The sequence below is a fragment of the Zosterops lateralis genome, assembly GCF_965231275.1.
Source record: "Zosterops lateralis genome assembly, chromosome: 5".
Classification (NCBI taxonomy): domain Eukaryota; kingdom Metazoa; phylum Chordata; class Aves; order Passeriformes; family Zosteropidae; genus Zosterops; species Zosterops lateralis.
In genome coordinates this window covers 43,312,608-43,330,960 of record NC_139766.1, presented here as the reverse complement: position 1 = coordinate 43,330,960, position 18,353 = coordinate 43,312,608, and the positions used below count along the sequence as shown (strand labels likewise).

General features: G+C 36.8%; 1 protein-coding gene across 1 annotated transcript in view; it reads left to right on the top strand.

The window, feature by feature from the left end:
• The window catches only part of LOC310909353 (uncharacterized protein), a gene marked incomplete at its 5' end in the record, with an annotated part of 54,453 nt that overhangs the window by 19,278 nt on the left and 16,822 nt on the right, over positions 1 to 18,353 (top strand). The window contains 4 exons of the mRNA XM_083861081.1: positions 1,103 to 1,214; positions 4,387 to 4,486; positions 15,343 to 15,382; positions 16,387 to 16,438. Coding sequence (XP_083717207.1) covers positions 1,103 to 1,214; positions 4,387 to 4,486; positions 15,343 to 15,382; positions 16,387 to 16,438 — 304 coding nt within the window. The remainder of the gene's footprint in view (positions 1 to 1,102; positions 1,215 to 4,386; positions 4,487 to 15,342; positions 15,383 to 16,386; positions 16,439 to 18,353) is intronic.

The following is an 18,353-nucleotide window of genomic DNA, read 5'->3' as shown; positions in this document are numbered from 1 at the left end:
ATTTTATTAAATGCCAGAGATAGACCCATGTGAAACTAGTTTTCAGCAACTTTCACAGAACTTTTTTATGAAAAGTCTTACTGATGCAAAATGTAGAAAGTTTACTGAATTTGTGTTTGAAACACTTATTTTACTACCTTCTAAAATATGACCCAGTGATCTTTTTTTTTTGTTTGTTTTTTGCTCGAACAGAGTTACAGTTCCAGGGCAGAGTGATAAACTTTCAGTTGTCTTGTCATGACAGTATATTTTGGCAGTATGTTCCTGTTAAATATAACTCCATATCGGGAATCTTTCAGTGTTTACTCCAGTAGTTCCAGTTAAGTTCTCTTTCTAGTTAAGAGATCTGTTTCCTTGTGCCATATATTGTATAAAGCTTCCTCCCCATCCTGTTGTAGACCCATGCAGAAACAACACTTGGGAAGTCAGAAATCCAAGGTTTACTGTGAACTTGGAGTGGTTGTTCACATGCCTGTGTGCAGCACTCTGGTGAAGGAGGAGTTGTCTGACTTCCCTCAAGAGATACAACAGATGAGAGCAGGCTGATAGGGGCTGTGTAATTGCAAATACCAAAAGCTTGTGTCCAAGAGCTATTGAGAAAATCAAGAAAGTGATAAATACAAAGACTTGGAGACTCAGAACCTCTGAGAAGCCATTTTTCTGGAAGCTAAGTCATTATTTCAGGAAAAAAAAGTAGAATGGTATGTTTTCCATTTCATGTTTGCTCTTGGACATTATTTCAGGCTGGGCTATGGTAATCTTTGTCTGATTGAAACAGATTGTGGTGCTGCTCCTGTCTCTGTGACAGGAGAAATTATTTCAGCCTGTTTATTGTGCTCTCTTGAGTCAGGGGAAAGTGCTGTAGTTATATTTATGACAACAATGATACATTAGCAGTGTCTTCAAAATGTTCCACCAAAGCAAAAAATGTTGCCTGTTCCACCAACCAGAATATATATCCTAACAGAATTCCAGTTTTTCAACTGATAAAATCTTTCATACAACTATGACAGAGTTAACCTCTGTGGACCACACAGGGCTACTTCAGATAATCATTTCAAGACAGTTTACTAATAAAAAAAAAAAATATCATTCGTTGCAGGACTCGTCTTATTTTCAGTCAGCTTGGGTATGAAGATTACAGTGCAGTTAACATCCAGGTTTTGGGGTCTGAAGATACATATGGACCCCATGCTAGAAGGAGTATAGATGGTGTAAGTATGCGGTGGAGTGTTCTTAAACTTTTACTGACCTCTTTTAATCTTTCCATATTGTTATCTTTTCCACAACTTTAAAGGAAGTCACTATCATCTTGGGAATTTCACTCCTTCATGTTGAAGAGAACTCACTGTCACTACTTAATGTATAAAATTAACACTGACAAGGTCTTTGCAATATTGAATCTTCCAGAAGCACTGATATGAAATATTACAAAAATGTCGTTGTACTCTGTTCTGATATTCTTCTAAAGAAATACCTTATTATAATAACTTCTGTGGCATAGACTTAAATTGCATTAGATGTAATGCTAAAAGAGCACATTGTAAATATTGTAATTGGGAAATCTCAGCATTAATGTTGCCTGTACAACTTAAAAATTGTCTGTGAGTACTACTTGAGAAATAATCTTCAGCTATGTAATTCTTCACTGTGACTGCATATGTAAGAGTATGAATGATGGCCATAACCACTGCAGCTGTGATATCCATGGTCTGGTTTCCTAATCTAGAGAAAGTAAGTCCTTTTTCAAGGAAAAAGACTGTAAATCATATCCTCACTTAGACACAGTTTAAATATTTAGACAATTTAGTTTGTTCCAAAACAGTAGCATTTAATTCTTCTTTGTCAGTGGCAATCTTGCAAAACTCTTACGGTACATGTGGCAGAACTCAACTCTGAATTTGTTCTTACGAGTGCCGACATTTAATAGCCAACAGTTTGTATCTAAAGGAAATGAGAATGTGATGTAGAGGACGGTGAACTTGTTACTAATGAAATTGAGTGTTCTTAGAAGTTGGTCAGTTTATATCTGCAGCTATTCATTTCAGTGCTTGAGTTTCAATTTCCTTCAGCAAAGCAGCAAGAGTTGCTTCCTGAAGACTGAGCTTTATAATGTGTTCTTTTTCATTTTAGGACCATAAAACTTGCAATTTTAAGTGTCTTACTAAGAGTGCAGAATCAAAATTCTGAAACATAGTAACAGATGTTCCAGATGTTCAAATTTCTTTGTTCTGTTTGTACCAACTCCTTATTACACATTGTAATATATTCTTTAGTTGAATTGTTACATAGGAGGCTTTCTGTCTCATTGTACAAAAGCGAATAGTGAGTTGAAGAAGAGCACTGCACTTCCCATGAAGAGAGCAAAAGCACTCCCTCCCAATTGTTCAGTTTTCCTTGCATATAGTACATTTAAGATTTTTTTTAAAATGAAAGAGTATTTGTAGTACTTTTTGTATTTCCAGCCTCAGTTCCCAGGTCTTAGATTAAAAGTAAACAGTGTTATCGCCGCTGTATGTGCTTCTCATACATGCCTGAAACAGGATGTGAGAGCTGAGGCTGGAATACAGGAAATCACTCTATTGCCTTTCCCCTTCATACTTCCTCCAGCATTTTAGAAGAAACTAGCCAGGGGAGCTTTCATCTGGAAAGCAGCCGTGGTAGCTTGAGAAAAAGGGCTGGGGAGTGGAGCTTGTTTTTTTCCATTTAAAATACAAAGTCATAGAATTCGAAGGAAAACATTTACTCCTTGGGGCTTCAGGTAAGGACAATGTAATCCCTTAAACACTCTTTCCTACCTTGTCTTTCCATGCAAAATTAGACCTGGTTATTTGGGTTACAAATCATAGTGGTCAACACCAGAGCCGTGCTATGCTAGACAATATATGAACACATCAGGAAAACAGTTTGTGCTTTGAAAGTTCTACCACCTAAATTTGAAGCAAGTAAGTGAATACCAAGACAGGATAAGTTGAACAATCTCTAGAGCTCAGTGTGGAATCCATGGTGTGACTGGACTACTTCCCATGCACATCTGTCAAACTGGTGCAATGGTTAGCCTTTGCAATTGTGAAATCACAGTGTCTCCCAGTCTTAGGTAAGCTTGTATACTGTAGTCTGAGCTGCTGACTATTGACTGTTCCTGACAACACAAAATATCCTTGAAAAATAGGAGAGTGGCAAACATTTCTTTTTCTCAGACTTCTCTGCCTATTGACATGGTTGCTGCTTGTCGCTCTGATAGCTTGCTTTGTCAGCACCAGCCCAGTGTGAGCTAGAAAGGGACCTGAATCAGCACTGAGTATTTTTAGTGGTGTTTGATTTTTAGTATCTCCTGTTCTGTTGGGGAGGAAGGAGTTATGACAGTGACTCCTTCAGTCAGTGAGTTCGTGGTTTGGAAATCCGGGATATGTTTCATGTAAAAGCTATTTATTAATAGTACATCAGACACTTGAGTTTGCTACATAAAAACTGTATGTGCTCTGTTAGTTTTCTGGTAACCCTTTGTCCAAGACATTAAGACCTTTTTTTGCTGTTTTGTTTTTTTTTGTTTTAATTCTGATACTGTAAAATTAATGGCTTCAGCCTATAGACCCAGTTTTAATACTGGGTTCATCCACTCAAAACAGGATTCAGCTTATTTTCATAGACCACTGTATCTTGCATTTGCAGGCAAGGAGGTAAACATGGAAGTTTAAATGGAATGTTGATTATATGGTACAGTTTAGAACCAGGAAGCAGATGTGAATGAATGAATATGTTGTTTTGCCAGAATGTTTCCGGTTGATGACCATTTGTAGTAATTTAATGAATCTTGTGATAGCTTTGAGAACACTGAAGGTTAAAATTGTGCATTTGTTGGCTTTATTGTATGGCTGCATATTTTTTATGTATTGATTCCAATGGTAGATCCTTCAGTGGCTGGAAATAGAATTTTTGGGGAAATCAAATTTGAAGTGAGAGACAGTGCTTATCTGCAAGGACAGGTGTTTTGTTTAGAGTAGGGAGCACAGTACTGATTTGGTTTACCTTTCGAGGGAGTATCTGCTCTTCTCTCTGAAAGTGCAATTAGAATAAGACCAAAGTTTGTTTGCCAGTTCCACTGACAGTGAAACCAAGTGTTTGGTATTGTTAGTTACAGCACTTGATTCTTGGAGAATGCTGGAGAAAAGGCACAGTGCCCTAGTGACTTGAAATACCCAATAGTTGATTCCATAGTATTCCAAAATAAAGATCATGAGAAGTTAACAGCAAATTATAGTGACAGTGCATAAAAAGGCATGGAATGATTAGATCTGAATGCTGTGCTGCAGTTATTTTTCAGTTTTGTAAATTTAATCAATGTTCTGCATCTAAGCTAATCTAATTGCAGTCTTTCTGAAGCAGGGTCCTCGGGAAGCTGTTCTTTGGCTTGCTGTACACCATAAACAAAGAGAAGCTGTAGAAATCTTCTCCAAAGAGATTGCACCAGCTGGAACTGGCATGGGTAATTATTCATCTTCCAAGAATTTTAAAGTTACTTTTTATTCTCTGAGCATGACTAGCACCGAAAAACTTAGTCATGTTAAGCTTCCTTATGTTGTTCATAGTGAAATAATAATTTTTAAAGGTATATGAGCTTGGTGTAGAAATGTGACAGACATTATCAGAATGATAGAATGAAAGTCCTGGAAGTTCACCATTGTATTTCTTTTAGATTCTTTATTCTTCCCTTGCTGCTACTGTTCTTCCCGTTGTTTTTTTTTTTTTTTTCTCCTTTTCCTCATCTGTCTGTTTTCCTACATGTCACTGATGTGCAGCAGTGATTTACTTTTTTACCATGCTCCTAAAACTTAGTAATGCTGTTGGACTTCATTGGCAGTAAACACCAAGCGTTACTCAGCTGGCAGAAATACACCTCAGAGTCCCACTATAACACTGCAGTTTATGAAGAGATATGCAGTTTGAGAGTTTTGAAGGTTCTCTTCATAGTTCATTATCTGGTGTTGCTGCAAAGGATTTTTATTGATGCTACTGTACTTCTAACTGTTTAATGTATAGCTGTTTGTAGAAGTAATCAACGTGTTCAGGTGTAATTTAAAAAATTGAATGCTGCAGTGATGATGCTGACAATCTGCATCTTAATTCACAGCGTGTGTTAAGTACCCAACTTAAGTTCTCATCCTGCAGTATTAAGTCTAACCTCAAATTATTCTGTCCTCAGCATTTGATTTTGTCATGTATTGCAACTGTTGCAAGACTTAGGTTTTAACTGATGTGTGAGGTAAAATCAAACCACTGGAACTTAATTAAGTCCATCTTAGTTTTGAGGGTATATTTTTAAGTATTTGCTTAAAGGTCATGTAATGTGAAATGATCTGTGCATCTACTACTTGCCAAATGTTTGTTCCAAAAATAAGCACATTTGTTTTTTGTAAATGTCATTGGTTTCTCTAAATTTTCTAGTGGGCCTACTGTTTAATTACTTTGAGCAATTTTTTTTTTCTGTTCTACTCCCACGTCCCTTAGGTATCACCACTATAACTATCTGAGTTCTAAGCCCATTCATGTGTTTTGTGCATAAATCATGAGTACTCATCCCACTTCTATTATCCATTCTAAATTAATTTAAATTTTGACAGCCTAATTTGAGGACTGGACTAGAGCTTAGATATTTTGCAGTGGGTTTTGCATACCTTAATGAAGACTAGATCTAGGATTTACTTAGATCTTCAAAATTAAATTCCATAGGCTTAACCTGAAACTCTGAAGTTCCATAGCAAATCTAAAATCCTGATTAAGGGAGGAATAGTTAGGTGTTGCCTTAAAATTAAGGAACTGATTTTTTTCCGGTGGGTTAAAAATTGTGTAGAAGTGTGCACATTCTTGCGTTCTGTGTTATGTGTTATAGTTTTTACAGTATTTGCAGAGAACAGTTTAATGCAGGCTGGGTTTTTTTTTCTTTAAAGTTGTATTTATAGAGACAAGGTCAGCGCTTGGTCATCATTTTATTTTTCTTTTGTCCCTACAATATAAATATGATCATTTAGAACTAAGTGTAAATATTCATTGAGATAATACTTTAAAATTTTGCAATTCTGAAGGCTGATCAGTGGTCAGCATTTACCATAGATGTAAGTTGCTTCTAAAGACTTGGAGTTTTCCTTATGTGTGAAGGATAGTATTTTCAGTTGGACCAAACTATCATTTCTGCAACTAGTTAGGGAATCACAATTGAAGTAGTTTCTCTTTTTCATAGTTATTTGTCCATAGCAGACTAAGAAAGTAAAAATCTATTCTTACTATTTATTCTATGCATGCATAGACAATGTCCTAGAAAACATCCTTCTGAATTAAAGGAAGCTGAGTGTATTTTGAAATCATTGCTTATTTGCAAGATCCAAAACTAATGGGTTGTCTCTAGGGTTGTCTCTCCATTCTTAATGTGTGCTTCTTTTATAAAGCAATTGCTGTGTATATGAACCACGTTTGTAGTATGAAAGTGTTGGTTTTATTAGGGGTTCAATTTTCTCCTTTTACCACTGATCTTTGTAGAATGAAAAAGTGAAAAATCTGCTCTAGATGGGTTGGGTGGAGTATGTGTAGAATTGAAATTGAGTTACTGTAACACATCTGTGCCTTGAGGTGGCTGGCAAACTTTCAGTTCTTGTTTTCAGGGCTTTCAGTGATGAAACAAATGCATTCCTATGTGGAATAGGATTAGGCAGTCTGTGTGGACAGTGGTTGAGGTGCTGGGTTTGTTTCCTAAAGGAACAGTTTAAGCAATTTAGAACATCCTGTACAAGTTCTTGTCAAAAAACCTGAATCTGTTTCAATTCGTAGGGCTGTTGCTAATGAGCAGCAATGGGAAAGGCTATTTCTGGAATAATCTGAGGTATCTGGTGATTAATAGCACTTTTCCTTGCCAGGTACAGAACTGCAAAAAGATTTTTGGCCTCCATGACTTTATTACTGCTGTCAAAGGCTATCAGGGCTGTTTACTGACATGCTTCCAAGTGCTTGAACAACCACATAATCATTCTTCTTTTTTTTTTTAATTTGTGGAAGATATACTGGGACTGCTTAATACATTCACTTCTTTCAGTTGCTGTTGTGTGGTAAATTTCTGTATTACTGCCCGTGCCCATAAACTCTTACATAAGCAGAGAACTGAATGCTTAGTAAGCTACTTGTTGATGTGGAATATGTTTAAAGCAGTGATTAAGAAGAATGTTTTTAATTTTCTTCCTTCAATGAGATTTAGAATTTTGCAACACTGCCAAAAAATAATTAGTGGTGTATTAATAACGTCATCAGCTTAAAGATGATTAGTTTCTGACAGTAGTGTAGAATTCACGACCTTGCTATGATGGGCAGAACAAGGAATTCTTGATGCTTAATTGTGTTAAAACAGGCATCTCCACAGGCAGTAGGTGGGTAGAGATGGGTAAGTGATCTTGGGAACAGAAGCCAGAACTAAGACTGTTGAGATAGTTGTCCTAGGTGAATTCTCTAGTAACAGCAGCTGGTGTTTATTTCCCTCCCCCTTTTCCCTGAGCTTTTTCCCTCCCCTCCATTTCACTGGGACATTTTTGCAAATGATTACAATTTTCCAGAGTGTCACACTTCAGTGAGAGGCAGAGCATGCCCCATGGCAGTGTGGTCACCCTTGTGGGAGGGTCACAGTGTCCGCAGGCAGAGAACTGAGAACCTGAGCCTTGTGTGCCCTGTGTTCTGGGCGGTGAGCACCTGAGGTCCCATTCTGTACAGTGCTGCACCACTTTTTCTCCCTGGGCTTTGAATAAATATAGCTATGGCTGCTGTCTCTTATACAGATAGAGCATGCCTATCAAATGTGGCTCTGTACTTCACACGTGGATCTGTGTGATGTAACTACACGTGGCTTTGTTCTGCCCAAAGGGCGGTAGTTGTAGGGTTACACACCAAGTGAGATTTTAAGCATGAGTGGCTTTTTTTGATGAAAAAATCCTTTAAACAATGAAGTCCTGTGTCTCAGGAGATGGCTAGCTTGGTCACACCCCTCCCGACTTAGTCCTCCTCCTATGTTAGCTCACTTCCAGGAGGTGAGATAGTGACTATGACAGTCATTGCAAATAACCCTTCTTTCTTGTTCTGCATATCCTTTTAATGAAGAACAGAGGAAAAGCAGGAACAAGTTACAAATCTTTCATAATAGACACCAGGGAGGAAGAAGAAGTTATTGACTCGCAGGGTGATGTCACCTAAACTGAAATGCTTCATTCCGTTATTTTTGGATATTTAAGAGTGACCTTTATTAAAAAAAGGGCACTTTTAGATCTGTACTGGAAAAAAAAAAAAAAAAGACAAAAAGGGAAATATTGTCTCTTCTGCTTGAGCTGCATTTAGTGTTGAGGAGTATTGTTTTTAACTATGTGCTTCTTTCCCATCAGTAGCAGTCTGGCTCTTGTTGCTCTTAAGTGATGTGTAGGTAGTTGTACAGATAATAATATATAGCATCTTTCATCTAAGAACCTTTAGCAAGCTATGTAAAGATGATCAGCTAAGCTTTCTAACATCTAGTAGCATTGGAAAGTACTGTATCTGCTTTACAGATTGTTTCCTGAGATAGTGAAAGAAAGGATAACCACAAAAGAATGTGAATCAAGAGTCCTTGGTTCTGCTTTCCCTGTAAGAAAGACTGAAGAGCAACTCCATCAAATTTAAGGGGGGACCAAGCTGGCTGAAATTTAGGAATGGGGGGTAGAGGAAAAGAGAGATTGAGAAAAGAGATTTAATGATTCAGAATAAGGATGGAGAGTCACAAGAGCTTCTGCTGCATTTTTTGTAGTGAAATCCAGAAGCACTGTCACTTCTGGTGTTTCATCAGATGGTTTTAACCTGCAAGTCACTACTTGTGGAGCTGTCAGCTGGAGTTGGTTGGTAGTTTTATTTTGGCAATATCATAATATGAAAATTACAAATTAAAATAGGTAATAATTTCTTTAATAATCAGTATTGAAAGCCTAGTTTTGGTGTTTTTCGCTTAGGCTGAATTTAAAACACTTGAGTCAAAATGTTTTACCTATTTGCCTGATAACCTTTTGTGAGGGAGTTTTCAGTTGTGGATTTTCAGAATTCACAGGGAACAGCAGTAAAATGAAAATAACTCATTTTCCTTCTTGTGATTAAAAATCACATTTGTTGAGGAGGGAATCTTCATAATGCTTCACTTCAGAGACTTAAATCTTTAGCTGTTAGGTCTTGAGTATCAGACATGCTTTTAGCAAATTTAGAGTCTTAATGTCAGTATTTAATAACTTCTGACTTACTTTGAAGCTTATGATTTTTGGATATGATAAAATTTTTGGGCATTTATATATGTCAAGGATAATAAGACTTGGGTCTCATAAAAGGAGAGCATTGTGTAGCTTCTGATCAGTTTGAGTGCACTGAGTCCTCCCTCCTCCCCTCCGTATCAGTAGCACAACTATCTAAAGGCATTGTGTTGATGTGAAATTCCCAATTTCTTATGAAATCGCATCCTCTGCATAAAAAGAAGGAATGCTGTCTATATGTTGAAATGGGCTGAAGCCTGTGTGTGTTTGTGCTCCGCAATATGCAAGGAGTTAGACCTGCAGGAGAGAATTTTGAGATGTTGCATTTTTTAAGAAGCTTCCATAGTCAACAATGACTGAGATTTTCATAGTTATTCCCTGACTTTCCTTCCTAATGCTTTTTAAATTTCCATTGTTTTTTGTTGAAAGCCCAGCAGGACACATTAGCGTACTTCCATAGAAATTGTTTTTAAGTATTATTAAAACTGCAGATGAGACTCTTAAGCCCAGAGAAGAATTTGAAGTTACTGTATATAGACATGCTGTGTCAGAGAGTGATTTGTTATTTATTTTCTGTTTGGAATGGAAAACACTTACTGTAAACTTCTGTTGAGTATGGTATTTAGTTCACAAGTTCAAGCGCTTACTCAGTTTTTATTTGGATTATGCTGCTCTGATGAACTTAAAGGGATACATACTATTAAAAAAGAAAAGGCCAAACACCTCTTATCCCATCTCTTAATATTTTTTTATAATTAATACTTGAGTTTAACCCTTTAATTGATAAAGTTATTCTTTCTGTTTATTCCTCAATAGTCTGAAAGTTGATAATAGCCAGATTTTTTTTTTTTAACAGCAAGCAATGAGTTTGCATGGCTTTTTGCATGTTGGTTTCCTGAAAAAAAACCAAAAACTTTCAATCTGTCTGTACTGTTTGGTCCTAATAGTGGGGTCTTCCCAGCTGTTATCCTGTTCTGTAAAGTGAGATTCCTTTGCTTGGCAGTGGAGAATCGTGGACACACAGACTCAGATTTTTAAATCTGTAGTAGCCTATGGGAGTTCAGTGCAGTTCTGCAATGTTCAGTCCATAGAAGTTCACCCTCACTTCATAAAAGCTAGCAAACACAGACCTGGTTTCTATTACTCAGTGAAAATATCTTCATTATGTACAGTACTGTCAGCCAAATGGTTAGAATTTAAATAATCTGTGTTGATTTAATATCTTTGTTGTCTTCTTTACTTCAGATACTTTATTCTGAATGAACTGCAGAATAGAAGAGGCTCAAGAAGAGCCATACTGTGGGAATCTGGCATTTATAGTTTGACGGGAGGTTCAGTAGCTAAGAAATGCTTTACTAATAGCTGAAATCATGTGCTGACCCTTATTTCACATTAAAATGACCGGAGTTTGACACTAAGATGACAGCTGGTTAATACAACTTGAGATTTTAAAGTGCTTGAGTATATGTAAATATTTTGACTGATGTCCTAAGTGTGTTGGAAGATACTTTTAGAAATGTCCTTGTTGTAGCCGTTCACTGCAGTCCCCATTTTTTTGAGAATAATACTGCAGAAGATAAACTATCTGCTGTTTTCAGAGGACATAGATGGAATAATTAAGAGCATGCAATTGACCCCTGTAAAAAAAGGTTTTATGCATTTTGTACTGGTGCTCAAACATATTCTAAGAACTGCTGAGTATAAAAGCTGAGATTTCAGTTTTCTCTAGTTTGATCACTTAAAAAAATGATCCTTGACAAATGGACTACTTTGTCTGGTTTTGTATATAAAAACATGTATCATTCCTTAAAACATGCAGTAAATACATTAATAGCCTATTGGCTGAGTTAATTCAATCACTAGAAATAAAATGGTCAAAAGCTGAAAGCTCTTCAGAAAGAGACATCAATGTATCTTGAAATTCTTTGAAACTTCAAGAAAAACCCTTAAGTTTTATTAAAGTGCTTAAAGCTTTTTAGATTTCAAGTAGTTGGAACACTTTCATGCTTTTTTACTTCAAAACATTTTACAAAATGCCTCATGCAGTTGAGCATCCTTCATATATTGCATAATGGTTTATTCTGTTGAAAAATATACAGAATTGTACAAAAGGGTTTGGGTTTTTTTTGACAAAGGTAGATTAAAGAATAAGAAACAATAATCTAAAATTAGGTGTGACCATTCAAGGAGGATTGGTGTAGGATAGAGGGAACAAGGATGCAAACCATCAGGCTTTTCTACCATCTGTAAATCCAGTGGGGAATAATGAGAGCTGAAAAGAATGAGGCTTGTTTTGCTGGAAATTTGCATCACATAGGTTCATTAGAGGTTCCAGCCAGGGTTTTTTCTGCTGTGGGGCATTTTACAGGGTGTGGTATATATGACATAGATTATAATGTATTAGAACATGGTGGTTCTGCATATTGAAATTCCCTGAATTGCCCCAGCTGAGAGCAACATTGCTTTTCCCAAATAGTTTTTAGTTTACTTGCTACCTCTGCTCATGAAATTTATCAGAAGCCTGCTATGTTTGCCAGTGTATCATACCTGATTTTTAGAAGAATTTGTATTTGCAGGTCCATCCACAGATGGGTTTTACAGGGTGAGAAAATAAAAGAGGTCAAGAGGCAACTGGAGAGATAAAACATACATGGGAAACTAGAAATGGTCATGCTGTTGTAGTGTGTCCTGATTGGGCTTCACCTTGTGTTATTTACATGGATATCTGTTCCTACATCTCTGCTCATAGGGGAATACCAGTCATGGGGTGTTAGTGTACTTTGGTATTCTTGAGATTCTTCTCCATCCTTCAGATTTGGATGAAATTTGCCATTGGACCCAAAATTTGGGAGTCTGCAGGTGTGCTGGAAGAATCATGGACACAAAGGAAGAAAACCTGACAAATAATTAATTATTCACATGTGTATACACAGAAGGTGATGGTTTGTTTTTCGTAAGATACTTGGGCTGAAAAGGACTTCAAGTAGGCTAGAGGAAGGAGTCATAAAATGAAAAGACAGGATAAGACTGTATGAAGAATTATGAAAGAAAAGCACTTTCTAACTAACTGTTTATTTATTTAATAGATTCAGTGTAGATTTAAACCTTTAAACACAGCTTCCGAAGGAAGAGTCCCATACTAGAGCTTAATCACCTAGAAAGGAGTAGATTTACCATTCTTCAGTGCCTGAAGTTTTCCAAGCATGTCATATATTTGGGAGTTAACAGTGGAATCCCAGTGGTGTAATCTCCAGTGCTCCTTGGTTTAAAGTGCCCAGTAGTTCTCAGCCTGTTCCCCAGCCACTGTGAGGAAATGGAAGGCTTTTGGATCAAACACTTGAATCAAAATAAGTGTCATGACAATTCAGTTTGACACCAAACAAATACCGTACCTACAGAAGAACAGGATATAAATACATTGAAAGGAGGATCTCCTATCTAAAGGTAATCACTCCATTTTGCAGTGCATCAGTTTTATGCCCTTCTGAGGCACAGAAGCTGGCTGAGAGTGGCGGTGAGTTCATTAGCTTGAAGTGAAGCAACTTGTTCAAGAGATTCAGTGGTAGCAGATGAGATAATGTTTATCTTCCTTGAAGGCACTAAGGAATGGAGCCCTGACAAAAAATGGTCATGTGAAGTTTCTGGGAAAGTAGATCAAGAGCTTCAATTTAGCTGAGAATCTTAGTGATTTGAGACTACAGCCTGATTGATACTCTCTGCAAGTATGACAAATTGTTTGTGTCATTGTAGATAAAGATAAGCCTTCTGGAAGGGAGGGAGAGCATCTGTACAGATACTTAAGCAAGGAATGCAATGTAAGCATAAAGTACATAAAGTATAAAGTTTTATAAGAAGTTTTCTTGGGACAGTGGTTGATCCAAGAAGATCATAATTTAATTAGCAGAAAGTAGATCTGGCCACAGTGGCAAGTTCATTATTACTTGGTTGTACTGCACCTTCCATTGCCTTCTTTTGGTTTACTGGAGAAATGTGATAGAAATCTGAGCCCTGGGTTGAGGTGAGGTGTAGTGCTCTTGTACTGTTTACAGAATTAACAAACTGGTTTGTTAACAAACTGGTGGCTTACAATCAGTAATTTAAGATTTGCTTTGTCTTAACTTCTTGAAGCCTAACTAGGAATTTCATAGAGATAAAAGTAAATCGGACTTAAAATTCCTTCCATAGTATTTATATTCATATAAACAATAATCATAGCCTAGAACTCAATAGTGTTGCAGCTGGGATATTGGTGTAGCTTTGCAGGGATAGCTGTAGTACCTCCAAAGACAGATCTGCAGTTACAGTAGCTTGTGCTCATGAACTTCTCAAAGACCAGCAGAAGAAGGTTATCTTAGCCTCAAGGTGTGAGCAATTGTTGCTCTTACCTAGATTGTTTTCTTGTGTATGATGAGAACTACTTCGTTGTGGTAGTCAACGTCCCTTGTGTGAAAGCAAGTGAATGAAGAGCTTTTTTTAAAAGCTTTCAGGAAGTTGAAATTGATGTTGGAGCAAAATCTGGTGTCCTTAATGAGCAGTTCAGCTGCCTAGCAGGAAGTGGCCCATATGACAATCCATAGATAATTTAACTGGCTTTATGGACCTGTATTTTCAACATGACCTTACTATATCCACCCTCCTTCCCAGCAACCTAAATAAACAAACTAGCCACATAATTCAGTAAAATCACTGCAGCTAGTTTTTTTGCTGAGTGGCAGTTCTGTTTGAATGAGTGCACAAGTAAGATGTATAGGGCTGAAACCTCTCTGGATCATTTAAAATTGTGTAATACTTATGTAAGAGATTCTTTTGTATTCAATCCACCCCCACATTTTTTAGCAGTATGTAGTGAGTAGGGAGGTAGTTACTTGTGATGCTCTTTCTTTTGAAGATTTTTTTTTTCCATGTACTATAAAACGTCATAGATATTTTTGGGGGAAGTCATTTCTGATAAGCAGGAATACAGCAAGGCTGTTTAACCTCTGCTGCTGCTGGTATGTGTCCACATTGACAAGGCACTGTATCTGAGCTAGAACAGCCTGCTGTGGAGTAGAGCTCATCACTGTTAGCTTTAGTATCACAACAGCACAGTTACCTGGCTTTTAGTTTGCTTGGAGCACGAACTGCAGGAATTCACACCTGCTGAAAGCATGGAGTCCTTTTTAGCCCTTTTGAGGATTAATTTGGCCAAGTAGACCATGTGGGCAGCTTTCCACAGCACATATTTTTACAAGGGACTGGTTAACACAGTTGTTAATTAATTCCTAGGCTGATGTAATGTGTGCGTTTTACTGTTAGTTTCTTCTCCAATACTGTTTGGAGCTCTGATGCATCATGTCTTCCTGCTGTCCATGCCAGACAGAAGGGAGAGAAGCTAAGCTCAGGATGAGGAGAGCAGAACTGTTTCTTTCAGAAATACTGAGGTGGGCAGATGGGTTTAATGATAGTAGAGCCTGGCAGCATGATAATACAGTGCTGACTTACCACAGGTCTGGGCTCATGGTACTGCCTTAATCCCCTGAATTGCCTCTGTATCACAGTGAGGGAATGAGATCTGCAGTACCCACCACCTTAAAAAAGCAAAGTTAATTTAAAGGCTAGAGGGAATGGTTCAAATTAAACAGTTAATCTAAACAAGCAAAGTCATATTAAACAAATATTAAGAGAAGACATGGTCCATCACAATTGTTTCTCTGCACTCTTTAAAAGTACATAAAACAAGAATGACAAAAAAACTAAAGCAAAGTTCTTTTTCTGTTGAATGTTATTACCTCACTGGCATTCATATACAAAGTATTTGGAAGAAAATTCTAAAGATTTAGTTCACATTTTGAATTCTAACAAAATTTAAATGTGCATAGTTACATGTTTTGCCCTTTAACTTGTATAAAATGTTCAATTTTGTTAATTTATGAGAATGTATGTAATTTTCTAGGTATTTCCCTGCATTTACTAAAAATAGATCAATTCAAGTTATGATAAGCTGCAAGCTCTGATGTTTTGAAGAAGGCTTTAACCATTCTTTTGTGAATTTAATTTCCTTTTCCAGCCCCTGGCCTCACTGGAATTGTTGGAGGGCGCCCCAAAGTGTGAGTTAACTCTCTTGATCATTAACTTGTAATGTATGATGACAATGTTCCTACCAGTCACCATCACAAGCTTTCCCAGCTTGGGACAGCAACCACAGAAGCATCTAAATCTTCCTAGGTCACTCTGTGCTTAATAACTGATACCAAGATAATAGCGAGAGCTATACAATATACATGCAGAAAGTAAAATTCTTTTTTGAATTAAATGTGAGTTATGTAGGTTTCTGATCAGCTCATAAAAACATCTTTGCCTAATGAACTGTTGAGAAAACTTGAAATGTGACTTCATAGCAAGGCAGTAGCTTGACCACATTTATAGATGCAAACTTCTGGACCAATTTTCTCTTGTAGCTGTTAGTTTGGAATATGGGCCCACCAAATTTACATCTGTATGAGCTCACTTCGCCTAGAAACATAAGATCAAATACCAGAAGATCTCACAAAATTTTAGTATGAAACCATTTTATGACTGAGCTAAACATAGCAATGTTGAGCATGTTAAAAAAAAAAAAAAAAAAAGCAATAAACCTGACCTTGACTAAGTTTTTTTCTAGATATGGCTAAAATCACGGTGGTGATTTATATCCTCACCTTTTCATGCTTATTCATCTAAAACTTTACAGCTGTGGCTGTATTTCCAGTAGCTCTGTGTACCTGGCCTAGATATCAATGTGGGGCTGCTGACAGTGTAGTAGACTTCAGTGTCAAGAAGCACATCCTTGGTAAAGAATTTTTTGTTCCTGTTTTGGCTTCCTGTTTTACCTTCCCTCAGTAAAATTTTCTTCAGGTTTTTAAACAAAATCTTATATTCTTAGTGGAATTTAAGGAGTTTTTACACTCCTCATGAGAGCTTTCCAAATTTGACTGAAAAACCATTGCTAGTCATGGTTGAATGGTTTTTATTTCCCAAACGTTTGGTGTATGAATAGTCCAAAGGTGTATAATCTGCCAGTTTCATTAATTTCTAGGTAAATACATTTATGCTTGTTGTTTTGTGTGTCTAGGTCTCCAGTTTTGAAGCCATTTTTCTTCTATTATCCCAAAAGCAATATTCAGGTAAGATCTACTGCTTAAAAGTCTGAGTTCCATTTTCTTGGGGGTATTTGAAAAATCCTGCTGATTCTGGCATTTTTTGGTGACTTCCAGTAACAAAACTGCAAAGTAGTCTGGTGACTTCAAAAAATAAAGATTAAAAAAAAACCAACAAAATGACCTGAGAGACTAATGTTATTCACCCAGAATGTTTTGCAGCAGTTGAAATTGCCAGCCTTCCATTTTAATTACTGCTAATTTTGAAATATCTTACATCAAAACTGAGCTTCTCTTTTCAGGTTCCTGGAATTGTAGGTTTGAATTATTTTTACTGCATTTGCAAAGAGTGCTTAAGAAAATTGTAGACTTCTTTGAAGGTTAATGGAGTCTCTTTAAAGAGTAGGCAGTTGGGTGTTTAGAGAGTGGGAACATTAATCTTGTGAACTTGGATATGTCTTCTGAGTGTTTGGGGAATGGTGTATTTTGTGTATACTACTGGGAATAAATACTAAAATCATTAAATTTCCTCTCATTCAACAGGTTTTACCTTAATAGAGAGTTGGGCTTTTTCCTTCCATATACCTTATCTATAAAAATAGAAGCAGTAATTTCTGTTCTTGCCTGTATTACAAAAACTGTCAATTTATGAAAGCCTGTGTAACTATTGTGCTATCATGGTGACTGTGACTCTGTGGCCCTAATCAGTTCATAGCAGTTGTTTCTTTCAGTCCAAGAATTGACAGTTCAGATGTCTAGGCAGCCCTAGGGGAGAAATTACAGTGCAAGATGTTCATCTAGAGGCTACTTCTTTTCTGTGATGCATGTGTCCCTGTCTAGTTCAAAGTTTTCAAGATAAACTTGAAGAAACTGGTTTTGCTAAAACCGTAAAGTTGTTTGGATTTATGAACATTGTCTCTGCTCTTCTGGGTGCCATCAGATACTGAATTTATCCTTTGGAAACTGCAGACAAAACTGCATATATGCCCTTCTTTTTCAAGTAACTTGTAACTACTGCATCTCTCCCATGCCAAGGCATCCTAATACTCAGTAAGGGCCTTCTCAACCATCCACCATCAAAGGAAGTGGCCAAAAGCTGGAATGTTGGTCTTTGTTAGGCCACAGGTATTGTGACAGGCTCCTGCTTAGGGTGGCTCAGGGAAGCTTTGGGAGCACAGGCAGCAAGTGAAAAATTGGACAAGGGGGAACAAACAAAACACCTTAATCAGAAAGGGACTGTTTTGGTTTTGTTCTTTAAAATTCATATAGTGCTTACCACAACCAAGCCCTATTCTTTTAAGTAATATTCTTCATTAAAGGAAAATATTTTAATTTCACAACTTTACAGAGAAGATGCCATTTAGTTATTAAATCTATGTTAATTGCAAACTTCACAATGGAAAAGAATTAAAAAAAAAAAACACCTTTCTTGTTGTCTAAAGTTGAAGTACTTGCTTTTATTGTCACTTACATTTTGCCTTATACAAATGGCTTGTCTTTGCCAAGTTTAGTGTGAAATTATTATCTTTATGGAAGTTTAGCCTACCACTATGTTGTTCAAATTCAGTATTAGCTTACTTAATTAGCAGTGTGTTCCAGACTTGGCAAAATGATGTTGAGATTAAACAGTAACCTAATTTAACAAGGAAACAAAACAGTGTCTCATTTATTCTTTTCAGTACAGAAAATCAAAGTCCTTGCTCTGTGTAACTAATGTGATAGGGGCACTGATAATGCTGTCAGCAAAATACTGTGTGTCCTATCACTGCTGACCTGCAGTAATGTTGAGGGTTAAAATGTGGTGTGATTCAAGTCCTTGATTCAAAATTTTAGCCATGTTTTAAAAACTATTGTCCAGTAAAAGATTACAGAATGAATAAGGTATGAATTAACTGATTTTTCTAAATTAGAAGTTCAGTTACAAAAAGTCTAGTTGCTCTAG